The 15,827-nt window shown below is 43.8% G+C and overlaps 1 protein-coding gene across 1 annotated transcript in view; it reads right to left on the bottom strand.

Annotated features, from left to right (window-relative positions):
• The window catches only part of Dzip1 (DAZ interacting zinc finger protein 1), a 49,017-nt gene that overhangs the window by 17,008 nt on the left and 16,182 nt on the right, over nucleotides 1-15,827 (bottom strand). The window contains exons 7-11 of the mRNA XM_013022968.1: nucleotides 14,410-14,550; nucleotides 13,147-13,195; nucleotides 11,090-11,146; nucleotides 8,599-8,655; nucleotides 3,678-3,740 (exon numbers count right to left, since the gene is read on the bottom strand). Of these exons, the coding sequence (XP_012878422.1) occupies nucleotides 3,678-3,740; nucleotides 8,599-8,655; nucleotides 11,090-11,146; nucleotides 13,147-13,195; nucleotides 14,410-14,550 (367 nt within the window). The remainder of the gene's footprint in view (nucleotides 1-3,677; nucleotides 3,741-8,598; nucleotides 8,656-11,089; nucleotides 11,147-13,146; nucleotides 13,196-14,409; nucleotides 14,551-15,827) is intronic.

The raw sequence follows: 15,827 nt of genomic DNA, 5'->3' as shown, positions 1-15,827 counted from the left end.
AGACCTGAGGAAGGCACTTTGGAAGCACTCTGTCTTCTACCTTTGAAACACCTCGCCTCAGGAATTAGCATTTACTTGGCCAAATGCATCCCTTCCTGAGAGATGCATTCATTGTTGCCTCCAGTGTTAGCATCCTTTCCTGAGAGAAATGCTTCCCTCTCCCAAATCATATAAACAACCAGACTGGTAAACAAGAGCCAGGAACTTAGAAAGTGTAACAAAACCAAGAGTAATTAAGAGCAAAAAACACCTATATACATAACTTTAAGTCAGACCCCCCTGCCTTTATCATTTCAATACCCCGATGCCAAATAGCTCAGTGTCTCTCCTTTTGAGCACCCACACTCAGTTAAGAGTGTGCCTCTGCCTTCCTGTTTGTCTGCTTTCTTGTTTCTTGCCTGCTCGGTTGCTCTATGAATACTCAAGCGCTGCCACGTTTTCTTACCGTTGTAACTTATCCAGAAAAATCTTTTTTGTTGTTGTTGGTGGCGGTGGTCATGGGCCTTGAACTCAGGGACTGGGCACTGCCTCTGAGCTCTTTTTTCTCAAGGCTAGCATTCTACCACTTTGAGCCACAGTACCACTTCTAGTTTTGAACCAGGATTCTCAGATCTCAGCCTCCTGAGTAGTTAGGATTACAAGTGTGAGCCACCAGCATCTGGCCATAAATTCTTATTCTGCACTTGAAGTCAAGAACAACTCTCACCTGCACCCACTGATAGTTCAACAGACACAACAGACCATTTAGGGTAAGGAAATAACTGTAGTACAAGGCAAGTATCAAAGGATAATAATAAGAAACCAATTTCTGAATTCAAAAGGGGCTTAAAACCTAATAGAGAAAATGTCCACAAGGTTGATGCTCAGGCCAGAGTCTGGAGACTTCCCCTGGGGCACTTGCTAGTACTGCAGAGCTATACTGACTCTCATCTTCCTCCCATTTCTTCTTTGCATTAAACTAGAGAAGGCAGGAAAACTTAAAAAACCTGAAGCAGGCTAATTCCCCGTTTCAAGTTTCTGAAAAATTAAATGCTTCTAATGAGCCTTTCTGATCCTCACACTTGAATAACCTATGAAGAGTTATCCATACAACTATCCAAAATCAATTATGAGCTGGGTACAGGTGGCTCACGCATGGCGGTTTGAAGCCAGTGGGACAGTCCGTGGGACTCTTATCTCCCACCACAAAACCAGAAATGGAGCTATGGCTCAAAGTGGTAGAGCGCTAGTCTTGAGCAAACCAGCTCAGAGACAGTGCCCACCCCCTGAGTTCAAGCTCCACCCCCGAAAAAAAAAAGTTGGAGGCTGGCTTTGAAAGGTGATCTTCAGTTCTCCACTTCTTCCTGAGTTAGGATTACAGGCGTGAATCACGAGCTCACAGCCAGTCAGATGGATCCTTTAACCTTCAGTTCCAGGTGGCAGCCCCTGCATCATTCTGCTCCTGCTTTCAGGGCTCTTCTACCCAAACAGGAGTTTGGGATACTGGCCAGCAAGTATCATCATTAGCTGGAGGAGAGCTGGCAGGAGAGAATGGATGGCTACAGAAAATACCCCTGGGTCCCAGTGTTATAGGAACCAGGGATTGTATTTGTAGCATGCTGGGGGCATGCTAAATGCCATCATAAATTCCTCAGCTGGGCTAACGTATTACAGATAAATGCTGGCAGAGCTAAAGTTGGCGAGGGGGGGTGGGGTGATAATAAACATCGTGGCTGTTACTGAGGAGAAACTCCAACACATGCACACTTCTGTGGTTTTTTATTGTTGTGGTTTGGTTTGGTTTTGCTGATCCTGGGGCTTGAACTCTGGGCCTGAATGTTGTCCCTGGGCTCCTGAGCCTGGCTCTCCAAGACTCTTTTCTTCAATTAGCCACCAAAAGGTAGAAGCGAAGCTGTGGCTCAAGTGGTAGAGCACCAGCCCTGAGCTGAGCTAGAGAGGGAAGTCCTGAGTTCAAGCCCTGGTATCAGCACATGCACACACACACACACACACACACACACACACTCCCCCCTCTGTCTCTCTCTCTCAGACCCTGAGTGATAGCCATTCATTGCTCCTACAAGCCTTCCCAGACTCAATTTCATAGATGTGTGAACCAAATGACCTTCAGTTTCAGTCTGGAAATTACCTGACCCTTTCTATGAACCTCCTGGCACATCTCCCAGATTCTAGAAAGAAAGGAGTTTTACATCTTAGACATTAATGAATGATATATACATAGGAAAGAGGAAATACGCTATATGAAAGTAAATTAGTGTGCCATGCTTATCCAGAACTCAAATCGGATTAAGGTTCGTTCATCCCATGTCTGGGAAAACAAGAGGGATGGTTGAAAATGGCTTCAAGACAATGTTGTTAAGCTGTTAAGCCCGATTCCTCCTCACCCATAGGACTTACTAACTCCTGTGTCTGCACAAAACAAAGAGGGCAAAGTGAAGCAAGAGGAGCCTGTGGTACCTGGACTATGGTGGCCGCTACGTAGCCGTGCTGAGTGTCTGAATGTCTCTAGGTGAACCACACCCCCAGCACTCATTTCTTTCCTTTTTTTTTTCTTTTTTTGCCAGTCCTGGGACTTGAACTCAGGGCCTAGGCACTGTCCCTGAGCTTCTTTTACTCAAGGATAGCAGCACTTTACCGCCACTCCCGGCCGTTCCTGTGTATGTAGTATGGAGAAATCAAACCCAGGGCTTCATGCATGCTAGGCAAGCACTCTACCACTGAGCCACCTTCCCAGCCCATGGTGCTCCTTTCCTTCCAGAGGTATTACAAATTCAGTTCCTTGTGTGAAACACTTTGATTTTTAAATGTTGGTAACAAGGGTGTAGCTCAAATGACTCTGAGCCTGTGGGCTGGAGTTAGCCTGCAGGGCTCACCTTCCCTACCCAGGCAGTAACCATCCTTAAGGCTGCAGGAGGGAATTGCAATGCATCCTGTAGGACAACAAGGTCTTAGAAAAGTGCTCATTGGAATACCCCAAACCTTCCCACATCAACTCTGTGTGGTTTTATTATCATCCCACACATCTTCACTCTTTGTCTTCTGAAAGAAACAGGTTGCTACAACCGGAATAGCGACAAAGATGTAAGAAAGCAAGCAACTAGCCAAGAGCCAGTGGCTCATGCTTGTTACCCTAGCTACTAGGGAGACAGAGATCAAGAGCATCATGATTGGAGGCCAGAACAGGCAAAAAGTCCATGAGATCTCTGTAATTCCAGTTACAATAGGAAATGTAAATAGAGTATAATAAAGCATGAAAAACATACCAGGGTATTAGAGGAATATGATTAACAAAATATTATAGATTGAAAATGTAACATAAGCCTAAATATCTTTCCTACTTTGTGTTTGTGTGTATACTGGTGTGCTTGAACTCAGGGCTATGGTGCTCTCCCTTAGCTTTTTTACTTAATGCTGGAGAGGTCTACCATTTGAGCCACAGCTCTATTCTGGCTGCTTTGATGGATAATTGGAGAGTCTCACAAGATGGCTTGAAACTGTGATCCTCAGATCTCAACCTCCTGAGTAGCTAGGATTACAGGCACGAACTACGGGCACCCGGCTTCATTCCTACTTTTGATACATCGTGCCATGACCCGCTGGTTTGTGCCTTGTAAGGCCTGGGTTTTAGCGTAAGAACACAACGGAAGCATGTAAAGGCTGATCGAGTCCTTTCTTACCTTTTTCTTCATCTGAGAGTTCTTCGATTGGTTCCAGGACATGTGATGAGAATGGCTGCTCCACTAATGGGGAAAAGTAAGAATAAAATGAAAGGTCAGCCACAAAGCAATGTCAATTTCCTTTCAATTCTGCCAGTCCTGGGGTTTGAACTTGGGGCCTAGGCACTGTTCCTGAGCTTCTTTTGCTCAAGGCTAGCACTTAAGCCATAGCACCACTTCTGGCTTTGTCTGTGTCTGTACCATATACATAGAGTGCTCTGTGCAAGCACGCTACTACTAAGTCATCTTCCTAGCTCGCTAGGGCATTTAAATAGTGCCTAAATCCCAAGTACCAACTAGGAAAACAACATTGAGGCAGGTAGTTAAAAAACTAGCCAGTTTTACATGGACTATTTACAGTTAATTTCTCCATTAACTGTAAATCTAATTGCGAAAATTTTTATTTTTTTTAATAATCAAGTTTAAAGTACCCAAAAGTTAAAATCAATCTATCAATAAATCCAACAGGGCACAATTGCAAAAATCTTTGCCATATATCATCTACCTTAAACAATGTACCAAAAATATGCTTACATAAAATAAAAATATGCTTACATAAAATAAAAACAAAGCTGGGTGCCAGTGGCTCACACTTGTAATCCTAGCTACTCAGGAGGCTGAGAGCTGAGGATCACGGTTCAAAGCCAGCCTGGGCAGAAAAGTCCCTGAGCCTCTTACCTCCAATTAACCACCAGGAAATGGCGCTGTGGCTCAAGTGCTTTTAACACAGGGATAGTGGGGAGGCCAAGAGTTCAAGTCCCATGACTGACATAAATTAATTAATTAATTAAAATAAAACTATCTCTTCCATGTAGGAAGTGTCGATCTGTAGTACCTTACACCCAAGCTTGGAAACCTGACAAGCACGAGTAGCTGCTGGCCAAGAAAGAGAGCCATGATGAAGAGCTGTGAGAGCAAGAGGGCACATGACAGGTCAGCAGCAAGATCAACTCTTTAAAAAAACGTTTTGGCTGGATGCCGGTGGCTCACGCCTGTAATCCTAGCTACTCAGGAGGCTGAGATCTGAGGATTGCGGTTCAAAGCCAGGCCGGGCAAAAAAGTCCAATAAACCACCAGAAAACCAGAAGTGGTGTCATGACTCAAGTGGTAGAGTGCTCACCTTGAGCTGAAGAGCTGAGGGACAGTGCCCAGGCCCACAGTTCAAGCCCCACACCCGACAAAAAAAAAAAAAAAGTCAGAACTCAGGATTGAATTCAGGGCCTCACACTTGCTAGACAGGCTCATTACTGTCTTTTTTCACTGATTACATTGAGATGGGGTCTCCCTTTTTGTCAGCACTGGCACCTAGACCACAACCCTCCTATGGTTGGGATGACAGAGGCATGCTGCTGGTGCCCAACTACTTACTGGTTGAAAAAGGTCTCACTAACTTTATGCTCAGGCTAGCCTCTTACTGAGATCTTCCTGATTTTGGCCTCCTGAGGAGCTAGGATGAGCCACTGTATCTAAGATCCATTGTTTTTGTGTGTGCATGTAGGTCCTGGGGCTTGAGCTCAGAGCCTGGGCATGCTAGCTCAAGGCAAGCATTCTATCACTTGATAGAATGCTCCATTTCTGGCTTTTTGGTGGCTAACCAGAGATAAGAGTCTCACACACTTTCCTTCATGGGTTGGCTCTGAACCATGATCCTCAGGATCTCAGTCTCCTGAGTAGCTAGGATTATCAGTGTGAGCCACCCGTACCCATCTTGAGAGCCATTCTTACATACATGTCAAGCCCTGATCCCACTCCCTGAGAGCCCCAGGGAGAGGTAAACAGGCTAGAGATAGGCCCTGGCCCCGCAGCTGGGCAGGTAAACAAGGGCAGCTCCCCAGCTCATCCTAGGAGTTTGGGGAGATGAAATGTCTGAGTGACATTTCCCAGGGAAATTGTTGCCACCACTACAACTGCTGGACACCAAAAATGTGCTTTTCATATCTGTTCTCCAGCATTCACATTTAAAATTCTATAAATAAGCTAAGACTAGTGTCAGCTAGGGAAAAGAGAGATTCGAGTAGGACAATTAATTTAATCATTTTTGGCAGTATTAGGGTTTGAACTCAGGGTCTCATACTTGTGAAACAGGTGCTCTACAACTGAGTTATGCCTCTAGTTTTTGGTGGGTCATGGAGCTTGAACTCTGGGGGTGGGTGCTGTCCCTGAGCTCTTCAGCTCAAGGTAAGTGCTCTACCGCTTGAGCCACAGTGTCACTTCCGGTTTTCAATTGGAGATGAGTCTCACGGACTCTCCTGCTTTGAACCATGATTCTCAGATCTCAGCCTCCTGAGTAGCTAGGATTACAGGCGTGAGCCACCGGCATCCTGTTTGTTGGTTATTTTTAAGACAAGATTTCGCTTCCTGACCAGGCACACTCCTGGATTGCAATCCACCTATTTATAGCTTTCCATCATCCCTGGGATGATGAGTATGAGCCACCCTGGCTAGCTTCCCTCAGGTGAGATGAGGTTCTGATACCTGTTCTGCCAGATTGTCCTGGAACTACGATCCTCTCAATCTCAGTCTCCCATGCAGCTTAGGGTGACAGGTATGTGCTACAACACCCAGCCGTGAGTTCAAAAAGGGGGCCTGTGAACTTTTCCACCCACGCTGGCCTTGAACCTCAATCCTCCCAATCTCAGCCTCCCAAGTAGCTAGGATTACATGATCCATTGACACCCAGCTAGATACCTTCCTGCTCACCACTGGAGCTACATGTGGGCTCAACATCCTCTTTGCCCAACCCCACTCCCCTCATATCAAACTTCCCACCTATACTCTCTACCCCAGAATCTGTTCCAAAGAAATCCAACCTAAGACATTTAGCCATCGTTACACTGTTTTCATGGGGAAGGATCTCATCAAAGTTCGAGATGGAATGAAAGATGGAAAGTAAACAGGATGATTAAAGTTACGAAACGCATGACTAAGCTCCCAACCACATCACCCTAGAAAAGCTGAGGTGGTGTAGGGGGCCTGGCTGAGTCCCCTTCTGTCTCCTGCCCATGCTCACAAATCAGCTTTGATCCTAGGCCAAGGGCCGTGGGCCCCTGACAGTTGTGGCTAGCATTTAACACTAGCAATGGCAGAAGATGCCAGAAGGAGACATGACTGAGTGCTGCAGCCCTGGGCTCCCAGGGGAGGGTCCCCATAAAGCTAACCTTAACGTGATCCCAAACCCTTTAATGTCCCCATCGCATGTGTTCTTCAGTGAGCAACAAAGATAAGCCCGAAGGAAAGAGTGGGCCCTGGATACCTACTCTCCAAAGGCTAACAATAAGGTAGAAAAGAATGTAAAAGAAGCTAAGACACACTGACAGAGTTACAAAGAGAAATGGCCAATAGTAAGGAGACAATTTGAAGATCCTTTTCTTGTTTATTCAACATTAAGACAAACATGGCCAGGTGTTGGTGGCTCACGTTGTAATCCTAACTACTCAGGAGGCTAAGATCTGAGGATCACAGTTCGAAGCCAGCCCATACAGAAAAGTCCGTGAGAATCTTATCTCCAATAAACCACCAGAAAACCAGAAGTGGAGGTAGGGCTCAAATTGGTAGAGCACCAGCCTTGAGCAAAAGAGCTCAAGGACAGTGCCCAGGCCGTGTTCAAGGCCCATGACTAACAAAAAAAATGATCTAAGGGTCTGAGTTTTTTGCGGGGGAGGGGGACCTACATGTTCTACACTTGTAAAAAGTAAGATCCAATACGTGAAGAATATTATATTACAATTATGTTGCAATCACAGTATTACAATTTGTGATTAAGACAACTGGTCCACCTAAAATAATCATAGACCAAGAAACAAGGTGCAATCAAGAAATTCCTCATGAGTCATCATTACTAAAAGCATCATTACTAAAGACCACTATATAGACCAGAATCTATAAAGACAAATGTCCCCTTAAACTGACCATATCAATCATGGACTTGAGTCCTCCTTTGTAGAAAATCACAACCAAGAGTGGGGTGAAATAATCATTAGATTCTAGAGCATTTTGTAGTAAGGTGAGAAAAAGGTAATATCGTCTGATCTTGATATACTATGAAAATTATAAGTACTTTAATATTTGAACAGCTCTAAATGTTCACCCTATGTTAATAATAATAATCAGCAACCACTGGGCATTAGTGCTCACATCTGTAATCCTAGCTACTCGGGAGGCTGAGACCTAAGGATCATAGTTCAAAGCCAGCCAGCTCAGGCAGGAAAGTCCATGAGACTCTTATCTCCAATGAACCACCAAATGCCAGAAGCAGAGCTGTGGATCAAAGTGGTAGAGCAAAAAAGCCAAGCAAATGTACAATGCCCTGAAGTTCAAGTCCCCCCGAAAACAATAACAATAATGATAATAATAATTGGTAATAATAACAATAATAACCAGTGATCTTGGAGGGCTGTTTTAAGAACTGAATCTTGGCAGCAATCTCATCCATGAAATTTCATGCTGCTATTTCCTTCAGTTTCCATCATGTCTTTTTCTAGATTTTCCTAACCAATTGTTGGAAGTGTTTATTTAAAAAAAGGGACTTGCTGTGACACTGAAAGTTATAAAAACAAGCACACATGCCCCGTGGCGTGTGCTGGTTGGCTGATTTAGGAGCAAGTCACTACCTTCTTTCCTTACTCCTTTCCACAGAAATCATAAACAAGCATGGCATCGCTCATGGTTGTTGGAAGCCCAACAACCATAAACATCAGGTGCTTCATTTTTGGTTTGCCGTATTATTACACATAAAGACTGCACTTGTACGAACTGTTTAGAACGTGCTCAGGTGTTTTCTGCTTGACATAACTACCCTGCCCCCCAGCACTGCGGGTTAATAAATGATCTAACTGGGAGTGAAAACTGCACACAACCCTCCAAGACGGCCACTCGTACTTACCATGGGCCATTGTTAGGTTTGACTTAGCTTCCAACATCTGCGGGGCTGAGGCACTTACTGCAACAGCATAGGAAAGAAAAAAACAAAACAAAAAAAGCTCAGGAGATCCATCATGGAAACAACCAAAGCTATCAAGGAGGAACACATCCTCACATAGGCCACCAGACACCCAGAGCGTGTGTTCTCCCAGGGGACAACCATGACAAATAGCATAGTGCTGGGAATTGAACCTACTGCTTTGTGCGCTACCCCTGTGTTCTAAAAACATGGGATGCAGTAGCTTTGAGTATATTAGGACCATGCAACCATGATTACTTACTATGGAATCTTAGAACATGCTTGCCACAACCACCACTCTAAAATACCTGCACCTGCCAGTGGCCTTCTTTCATTTCTATTTGCTGTTCTCAACCCCAGTGACCGTTCATCTACTTTGCTTTCATCTACTTTGCCTATTCTGAATATTGCACAGGTGGACTTGTGCAATAGGCTGTCTTTGGTGTGTGGCTTCTTTCACTCAGTTGATTTCAAGGTTCATTTCCATGTATCAATACAGATGTATTTGTTAATACATGTGTGCATAGCAGTGTGTGATTTTCATGGCCAAGGAGCATTCCATTGTATGAAAAGACCTCATTTGTGGGTGTGTGTATGTGTGTATATGACAGTTCTGGAGTTTGAACTCATGGCCTTCAACTCTTGCTTGGTTTTGTGCTGGAGACTGATACTCTATCACTTGAGCCACTTCCAGCTTTTTGCTGCCTAATTGGAGATAAGACTTTCTCAGATTTGTCTGCCTGGGTTGGCTCCAAATCATGATCCACAGATCTCAGCCTCCTGAGTGGACAGGATTACAGGTGTGAGCTATCAGCACCAGGCTGAGACCATATTTTTATCTGTCTATTACTTGATGGACATTTAGGTTGTTTCCTCATTGGGTTTACTGTGTATGATGCTGCAATGAACATTTATAGATGACAAGCCAATTCTAAAAAATACTCCTAGCACTGGGCTGTAAAAACACACAAGGCATCATTAATTATTCAGCTACAATCTTTAAAAAACAGGAGTATATGTAAGATTAAATACTATTTTGAATTCTGCAGAAAATTAGATTGCTCAGTCTCCCTTCTAATATTTGATCATTCTTATCCCAGGGTCTTTTCTGGATCATTGAATCATACATTAGTTTACATTCAACAACTTACCTCTAAGTTTATTATCTGTTTCTCTGTTAAGACTGGTCTTTTATTCTAATATTTCCAAAAAGTATTAGTCACAACCTCAGCTAATAATTTTTTGCATTCACAATGGCTACTGGTCATAGAGTCCCACTCCTAACCATGTATAAATTGCTGTCTCTCCTGGAAATATGACCTTTGAACTCATTTATAGCTAGTATCCTCTAGACCAAAGCTTGGTAAAGTATAGCCTTTGAGCTATATCCAGTCTACCTTTATAAAGTTTTATTGAAACATAACCTAGTTTACTTATGTAAGTAGTCTAAGGCTGGTTTTGCACAATAGCAGAGCTGAAGGGCTACAGAAGAAATCACCTAGTTTATGAAGCCTACATAGTCACTAGTCCTTTATAAGAAAACAGTCTAGATCTTATTCCAGTTTACAGAATCAAACCATCTTATCTGGTTAAAACTGGTCATCGCCTGTTTTTCTTCCTACACTGCACAGTTCATTCCTTTATTATGCAGGTAGTAAGCAAGTAGGAAATGATAAACACTGGGGTCCACATATCTCGCCACATGTGCCTCACATTAGACCACAGAAATACACTTCCAAACTGTAAAGAGAATACTTTGGGGTTTACTATTGAATCTTGACAGGTGCAGGGGTTTGATCAGATGATTGAACTGACCACAGGTGAAGACAGGTGGATACCTTTCTCCAAGTCAGACTATGGAGGCGACTGTCAGGCACTGGTAGCTCACGCCTGTAATCTTAGCAACTCAGGAGGCTGAGATCTGAGGACTGCGGTTCAAAGACAGCCTGGGTAGGATATTCTGAGACTCTTTCTTATCTCCAAAGTGGCACTGTCACTCAAAGTGGTAGAGCACTATCCTTGAGCAAAAAAAACCTCAAGGACGATGCCCAAGCCGAGTTCAAGCCCCATGACCACCATCACCACCACCAACAACAAAAAGAATATGGTAGTCACCACTAGTGGTCACATAATTGAACAGTGCAGAACTGTAGGAAAAAAAAACACAGCGTGATGCCAAAGAATGTTTAGTCATCCCTTCATAAATGGTATTGCAAAAATAATAGGTTTAATTAGGCAAAGTCAACACAAAATCACGTGCTATTTACAGCCTTGGATTTCAGAACTAGGTCAAAGCCAGGAATCAAAATAAATCATTATATAATCACCAAATGCACTGGTTTCCTGAGAAACATCTGTGCAAGAACAAGTGAAAGTTATGTTTGCTTTAGCATTTTAGAAATGTTTTAGAGTCTTGGCTATTTCAGAAACTTACTAGGGATAGCCGGGGCAGCAGGCTTGGGCTCAAAAGTCTGCCAGGTTGAAGAAGCCCCTGAAATGACAAAAATGTAAGTTAATAACAAAATCACAAGCAATGGGTTCAACCGCAACATCTTTTGTGCTCCTTTTTGTCCCCTGGAGAAATCATAAATGAAACTCAATAGAAAGCACCTTACTCAATAGAACAAATACGTTCTAACATGAATCCTTTTCAAGTTGAATTTTTTCCTGAAGTGAATGTCAGTCAAGTGCCTGTGATCTCTAAATGTTTATTCAGACATCCCTCAGCACCTTAACCCTTACTGTTCCAAGAAAAGAGAAACGATAACTCTTTTTCTCCAATACTTTGTGGGGGAGGGGGAGAAATCCAACTGTGAATAATAGTACTAAATCCTCACTGAAACCCCTCAAGCAGGTAAGACTTTTTTTCTATTATTTTTTTTTGGTGGGGAGCAGAACTGGGGTTTGAACTCAGGGCTTTGTGCACTCTTACTACGTGAACCTCTCAACCAGTCCCTTTTTGTTTGGGTTATCTTCAACATGGGATCTTCTTGCTTTATGCCTGGGATTGCCTGGACTGTGATCCTCTTGTTTGGGTTTCCCTTTGTCTCTGTGATGACATGTCTACACCACCATACCCATCCATGGGTTGAGATGGAGGCTGGAGAACTTGAATGCCCAGGCTGGCCTCAATCTTGGTTCTCTATCACTAGAGCCACTTCACCACCCATTTTCACTCTACTTTGTTTTTCAAACAGGATTTTTTTTAAGATCTGGGCCAGCCTAGGATCACAAATTCTCCCATTGTTACCTTCCACATAACTGAGATTACAGGTATGCACCAACATACCTGGTCCAGGCATAGATTTCTTAATCTGAAACATGAAAGAGCTGGAACTGGAATCCCTGGCCAGGAGGCCAAGTGGAAGGCCCACTTCTAAGCTTCCCTTAGGGCTATGGTCTGCCTCTGGCCTAGCTCTTGACCAAGGTAAGATGAGTGAGTTATTATCATTGCTACCGTCAGCAGGATGCACTTACTCCAACATGCTTAGAATTGGGCCTGGATCCCAAACTCCCATCATGGAGATAATACAGCAGGATTGCAGAGTAATTTAGAATAATTAAGGGCTTAATATCAATCCTAATAACTAACACTGATGAGTGTTTGGCAGGTGGGAACCCTTTTTTCATGCTTTAAACCCATTTAATCCCCACAACAAACTCATGAGGCAGTTACTACACAGTTGCCTTCACTGAAGCAGAGATTCACAGTGCTACAAAAAGCTGGAGATGGTTGGTGAACCCAGCCCAGACCCTATACCTTTAATAAGAACTCTGTGTGACACTACATAAATCAAGAGGTTCGTCGGGCATGGTGATACATGCCTGCAGTCGCAGCACTCTGCAGACTTAGGCCGGAAGATTGGGAGTTTGAAGCTACCTGGCAAGCTGGGATACACAGCAAGACCTCATCTCAAAGAAAAAAAAGTAACTTTGAGAGGGGACGGGGAGAGTAAATGGCTACTAAACAGTATCTATGAGCACAACAGACTTCTGGTTTTTGTTTGTTTTTCAAATGAAAACATTTAATAGTTTCAATTTTTTCAAAAAGATTCTTCAGCTCTCTAGGTTATAGCAATAGATATCTCAAGTATTATAACAACAACAACAAAAATCTGTTGGGCGTCAGTGGCTCAGCTTGTAATCCTAGTCACTCATGGGGCTGAGATTTGAGGATTATGGCACAAAGCTGGCCCGGGCAGGAAAGGCTGTGAGACTCATCTCTAATTTACCCACCAGAAACCTGGAAGTGGCGCTGTGATTCAAAGTGGTAGAACACTAGCCTTGAGTGAGAAAAGCTCAGGGACAGCGCCCAAGCCCTAGGTTCAAGCCCCATAACCAACAACAAAACAACAAAACATTCTCCCAAATCCAAAGATCAAGAAGAATGGCATCTTAAGAGGACATGAATCAGCTGGGTCCGTGGAACTGTGTGTAGAGCAGGCAGAGGCCAAGGGGGGGGGCCCTTCCCCCCAGGGCTTAGCCACTTACCTCTGAATTCAGTGATGTTGTTTGATGGTTTACTGGTAAACTCTTTAATCTGCAAAAGAACACGTCTTTAGCAATTCCTGTTTGCACTAGAGAGGGCTGCTTGCTGCATAATGCACACACACAGTTGCTAGCAAATGAACCTCTGTGACCAATCATCCAAAGACAACAGGTACACACACCCCAAAAGCACAAAGGTGTGGGATTCATAAAATGAACATATTGGGGTTCAGCTGCTTCTCAAAGGAATTCCTCCTGGAAGAAATTCTTACCTAACCTCTAATTCGTTCTGAATTCTAACGGAATCAGTCTCTTCCACTTTTAGATTATTATTTTTTTTTTGATGCCAGTCCTTGGGCTTGAACTCAGGGCTTGGATACTGTCCCTGAGGTTTTGTGCTCAAGGCTAGTACTTTACCACTTGAGCCACAGCTCCACTTTTGGCCTCCTGAATTGCTGGGATCACAAGCGTAAGCCACAAGCACCAGCCATGCATTGTCTTTTTTTGTTAGTGGTGGTGGTCTTGGGGCTTGAACCCAGGGCCTGGGTACTATCTCTTAGCTTTTTTTGCTCAAAACTAACACTCTACCACTTTTAAGCCACAACACCACTTTTGATTTTCTGAAGGTTAAATGGAGATAAGGAGTCTCACGGACTTTCCTGCCTGGACTGGCTTTGAATTGAGATCCTCAGACCTCAGCCTCCAGAGTAGCTAGGATTACAGGCGTGAGTCACTGGCTCCTGGGTCATTTATTTAGTGACACTCCGGATTCAATCAGGGCCTCAGTCATGCTGGGCAGGTGCTCTACCACTTGAGGCACACCTCCAGCCCTTTTTGTTTCAGTTCATGCTTTAGACAGGGTCTTACCATTTTGCCTGACCTCAGACTGAAATCATCCTATCTTTACCTCCCAAGTAGCTGGGATTACAGGTGTGAACAACCACCATGCCTGGCTGCTGCTGCTTCATCTTCTTTTTTGTTTTGGGGGTTTGTTGTTGTTGTTGACATAGGATTTCATTCACATTTTGCCCTGACTGGCCTCAAACCATAATCTTCCCAACCTCTGCCTCCCTGAATAGCTGGGATTATAGCTGTGTTGCCATCTCTATTTTATTGCATTTGTAAGCAATTACAAGGAGAAAAAAAAATCTCCCATCTTTTTCTAATCCTATATAAGTGACAGATACTCTAAAATAAAAAGTCCACGTTCTCAGGGGAACCGCGTGGCTTAGTGAAACGCAGTGCCCAGGTTCTCAGCAGCCATACCTGCTGCCTCTGAGTGATGATCAGCTCATTCTGCTCCTGCAGTCTCTGGCCCAACTCTTCTATCCTTTTCTTGTAGAATGCATTACTTGCATTTAGATCATCTATCATTGAGGTTCGAAGTTTCTCTATATGTGACAGCAGCTGGCAAAATAAATAAATAAAAATTAATAAAGGCATTCGTGAACAGGCTACATGTGCCATGTCTTTTTCTCTTGCCCCCTGCCATAGATTTTATATGCATTCCTTGCTTGATGGCTTTGCTGGTCTTGTGTAGTCCTTACATATCAGGTTAGCGAATGACTACTCTGACCACAGACTACCAAGGGCCTCGCTACCCTAGATGTGCGTGTCTCCTGAGGAAGCTCATGACCCAAGAGAGACAACATCATGCCACGGGTAGCTGAGCCAGCCTGTGTCCGTCACCGGAACGATGCATGCATGAGCAGCAGTGCAGCCTGAAAATGCCCCCCCCAGAGCTCCCACACCTCCACGCAAATCTGACCATGCCCACTGGCCTGAGCATGGCTCCTGTGTCAGCCCCGCTCAAATGCCTATTCTCTGGACCAGAAAATGTAGTGGACTTTTTATTTTTTACATTCCCATCAATCAGCACAATCCCTGGTTCCTAGCAGGTTAAGTGGGGGGAAGGAATGAGCTGAGGGAAAGAAGTAAAGAGAGAGGAAGGAAGGAAAAAAAGAAAATGAGAAATACCTAGGTATAGGTGGCTCATGCCTGTAATCCTAGCTACTCAGGAGGGTGAGATCTGAAGATTGCAGTTCCAAGACCAGGCAGAAAAGTCCCTGTGAGATTCTTATCTCCAATAAACCACTCAAAAACTAGAAGAGGAGCTGTGGCTCCAAGTGGTGGAGTACTAGCCTTGAGCAAAAGAGCTCAGGGACAGTGTCTAAGCCCTGAGTTTAAGCCCCACAACCAGCCAAAAAAAAAAAAAGAGAGAGAGATGAGAATTGCATATACAGATTCATCTTTGTAAACAGTGTTATGAAAGATCATGTTCTGGATAAACAAATTCAAGAATTTGCTTTCAATAATTTAGGGAATGGCTCATAATGCAATTTCAGTAATTGTTCAATCAGAGGGGTATTTTTGTATTTGAAAAGGTAACCTGGTGCCAGTGGCTCACGCTTGTAATACTAGCCACTCAAGAGGCTGAGATCTAAGGATCACAGTTTGAAGTTAGTCCAGGCAGGAAAATCCTTGAGCCTCTTATCTCCAAGTAAGCACCAAAAAAGCCATAAGTAAAGCTCTGGTTCAAGTGGTAGAGTGCTAGCCTTGAGCAAAAAATGCTCAGGGACAGTGTCCAGGCTCTGAGTTCATGTCCCAGGACTGGCACAAACAAACACACATACTCACTCTCTCTCACACACAGACACATACACACACACCAGTTTAAATATATA

Source organism: Dipodomys ordii, unplaced genomic scaffold (assembly GCF_000151885.1).
Source record: "Dipodomys ordii isolate 6190 unplaced genomic scaffold, Dord_2.0 Scaffold65, whole genome shotgun sequence".
Taxonomy (NCBI): Eukaryota; Metazoa; Chordata; class Mammalia; order Rodentia; family Heteromyidae; genus Dipodomys; species Dipodomys ordii.
The sequence above is the reverse complement of the archived record's forward strand: the minus strand, read 5'-3'. Positions and strand labels throughout refer to the sequence as shown.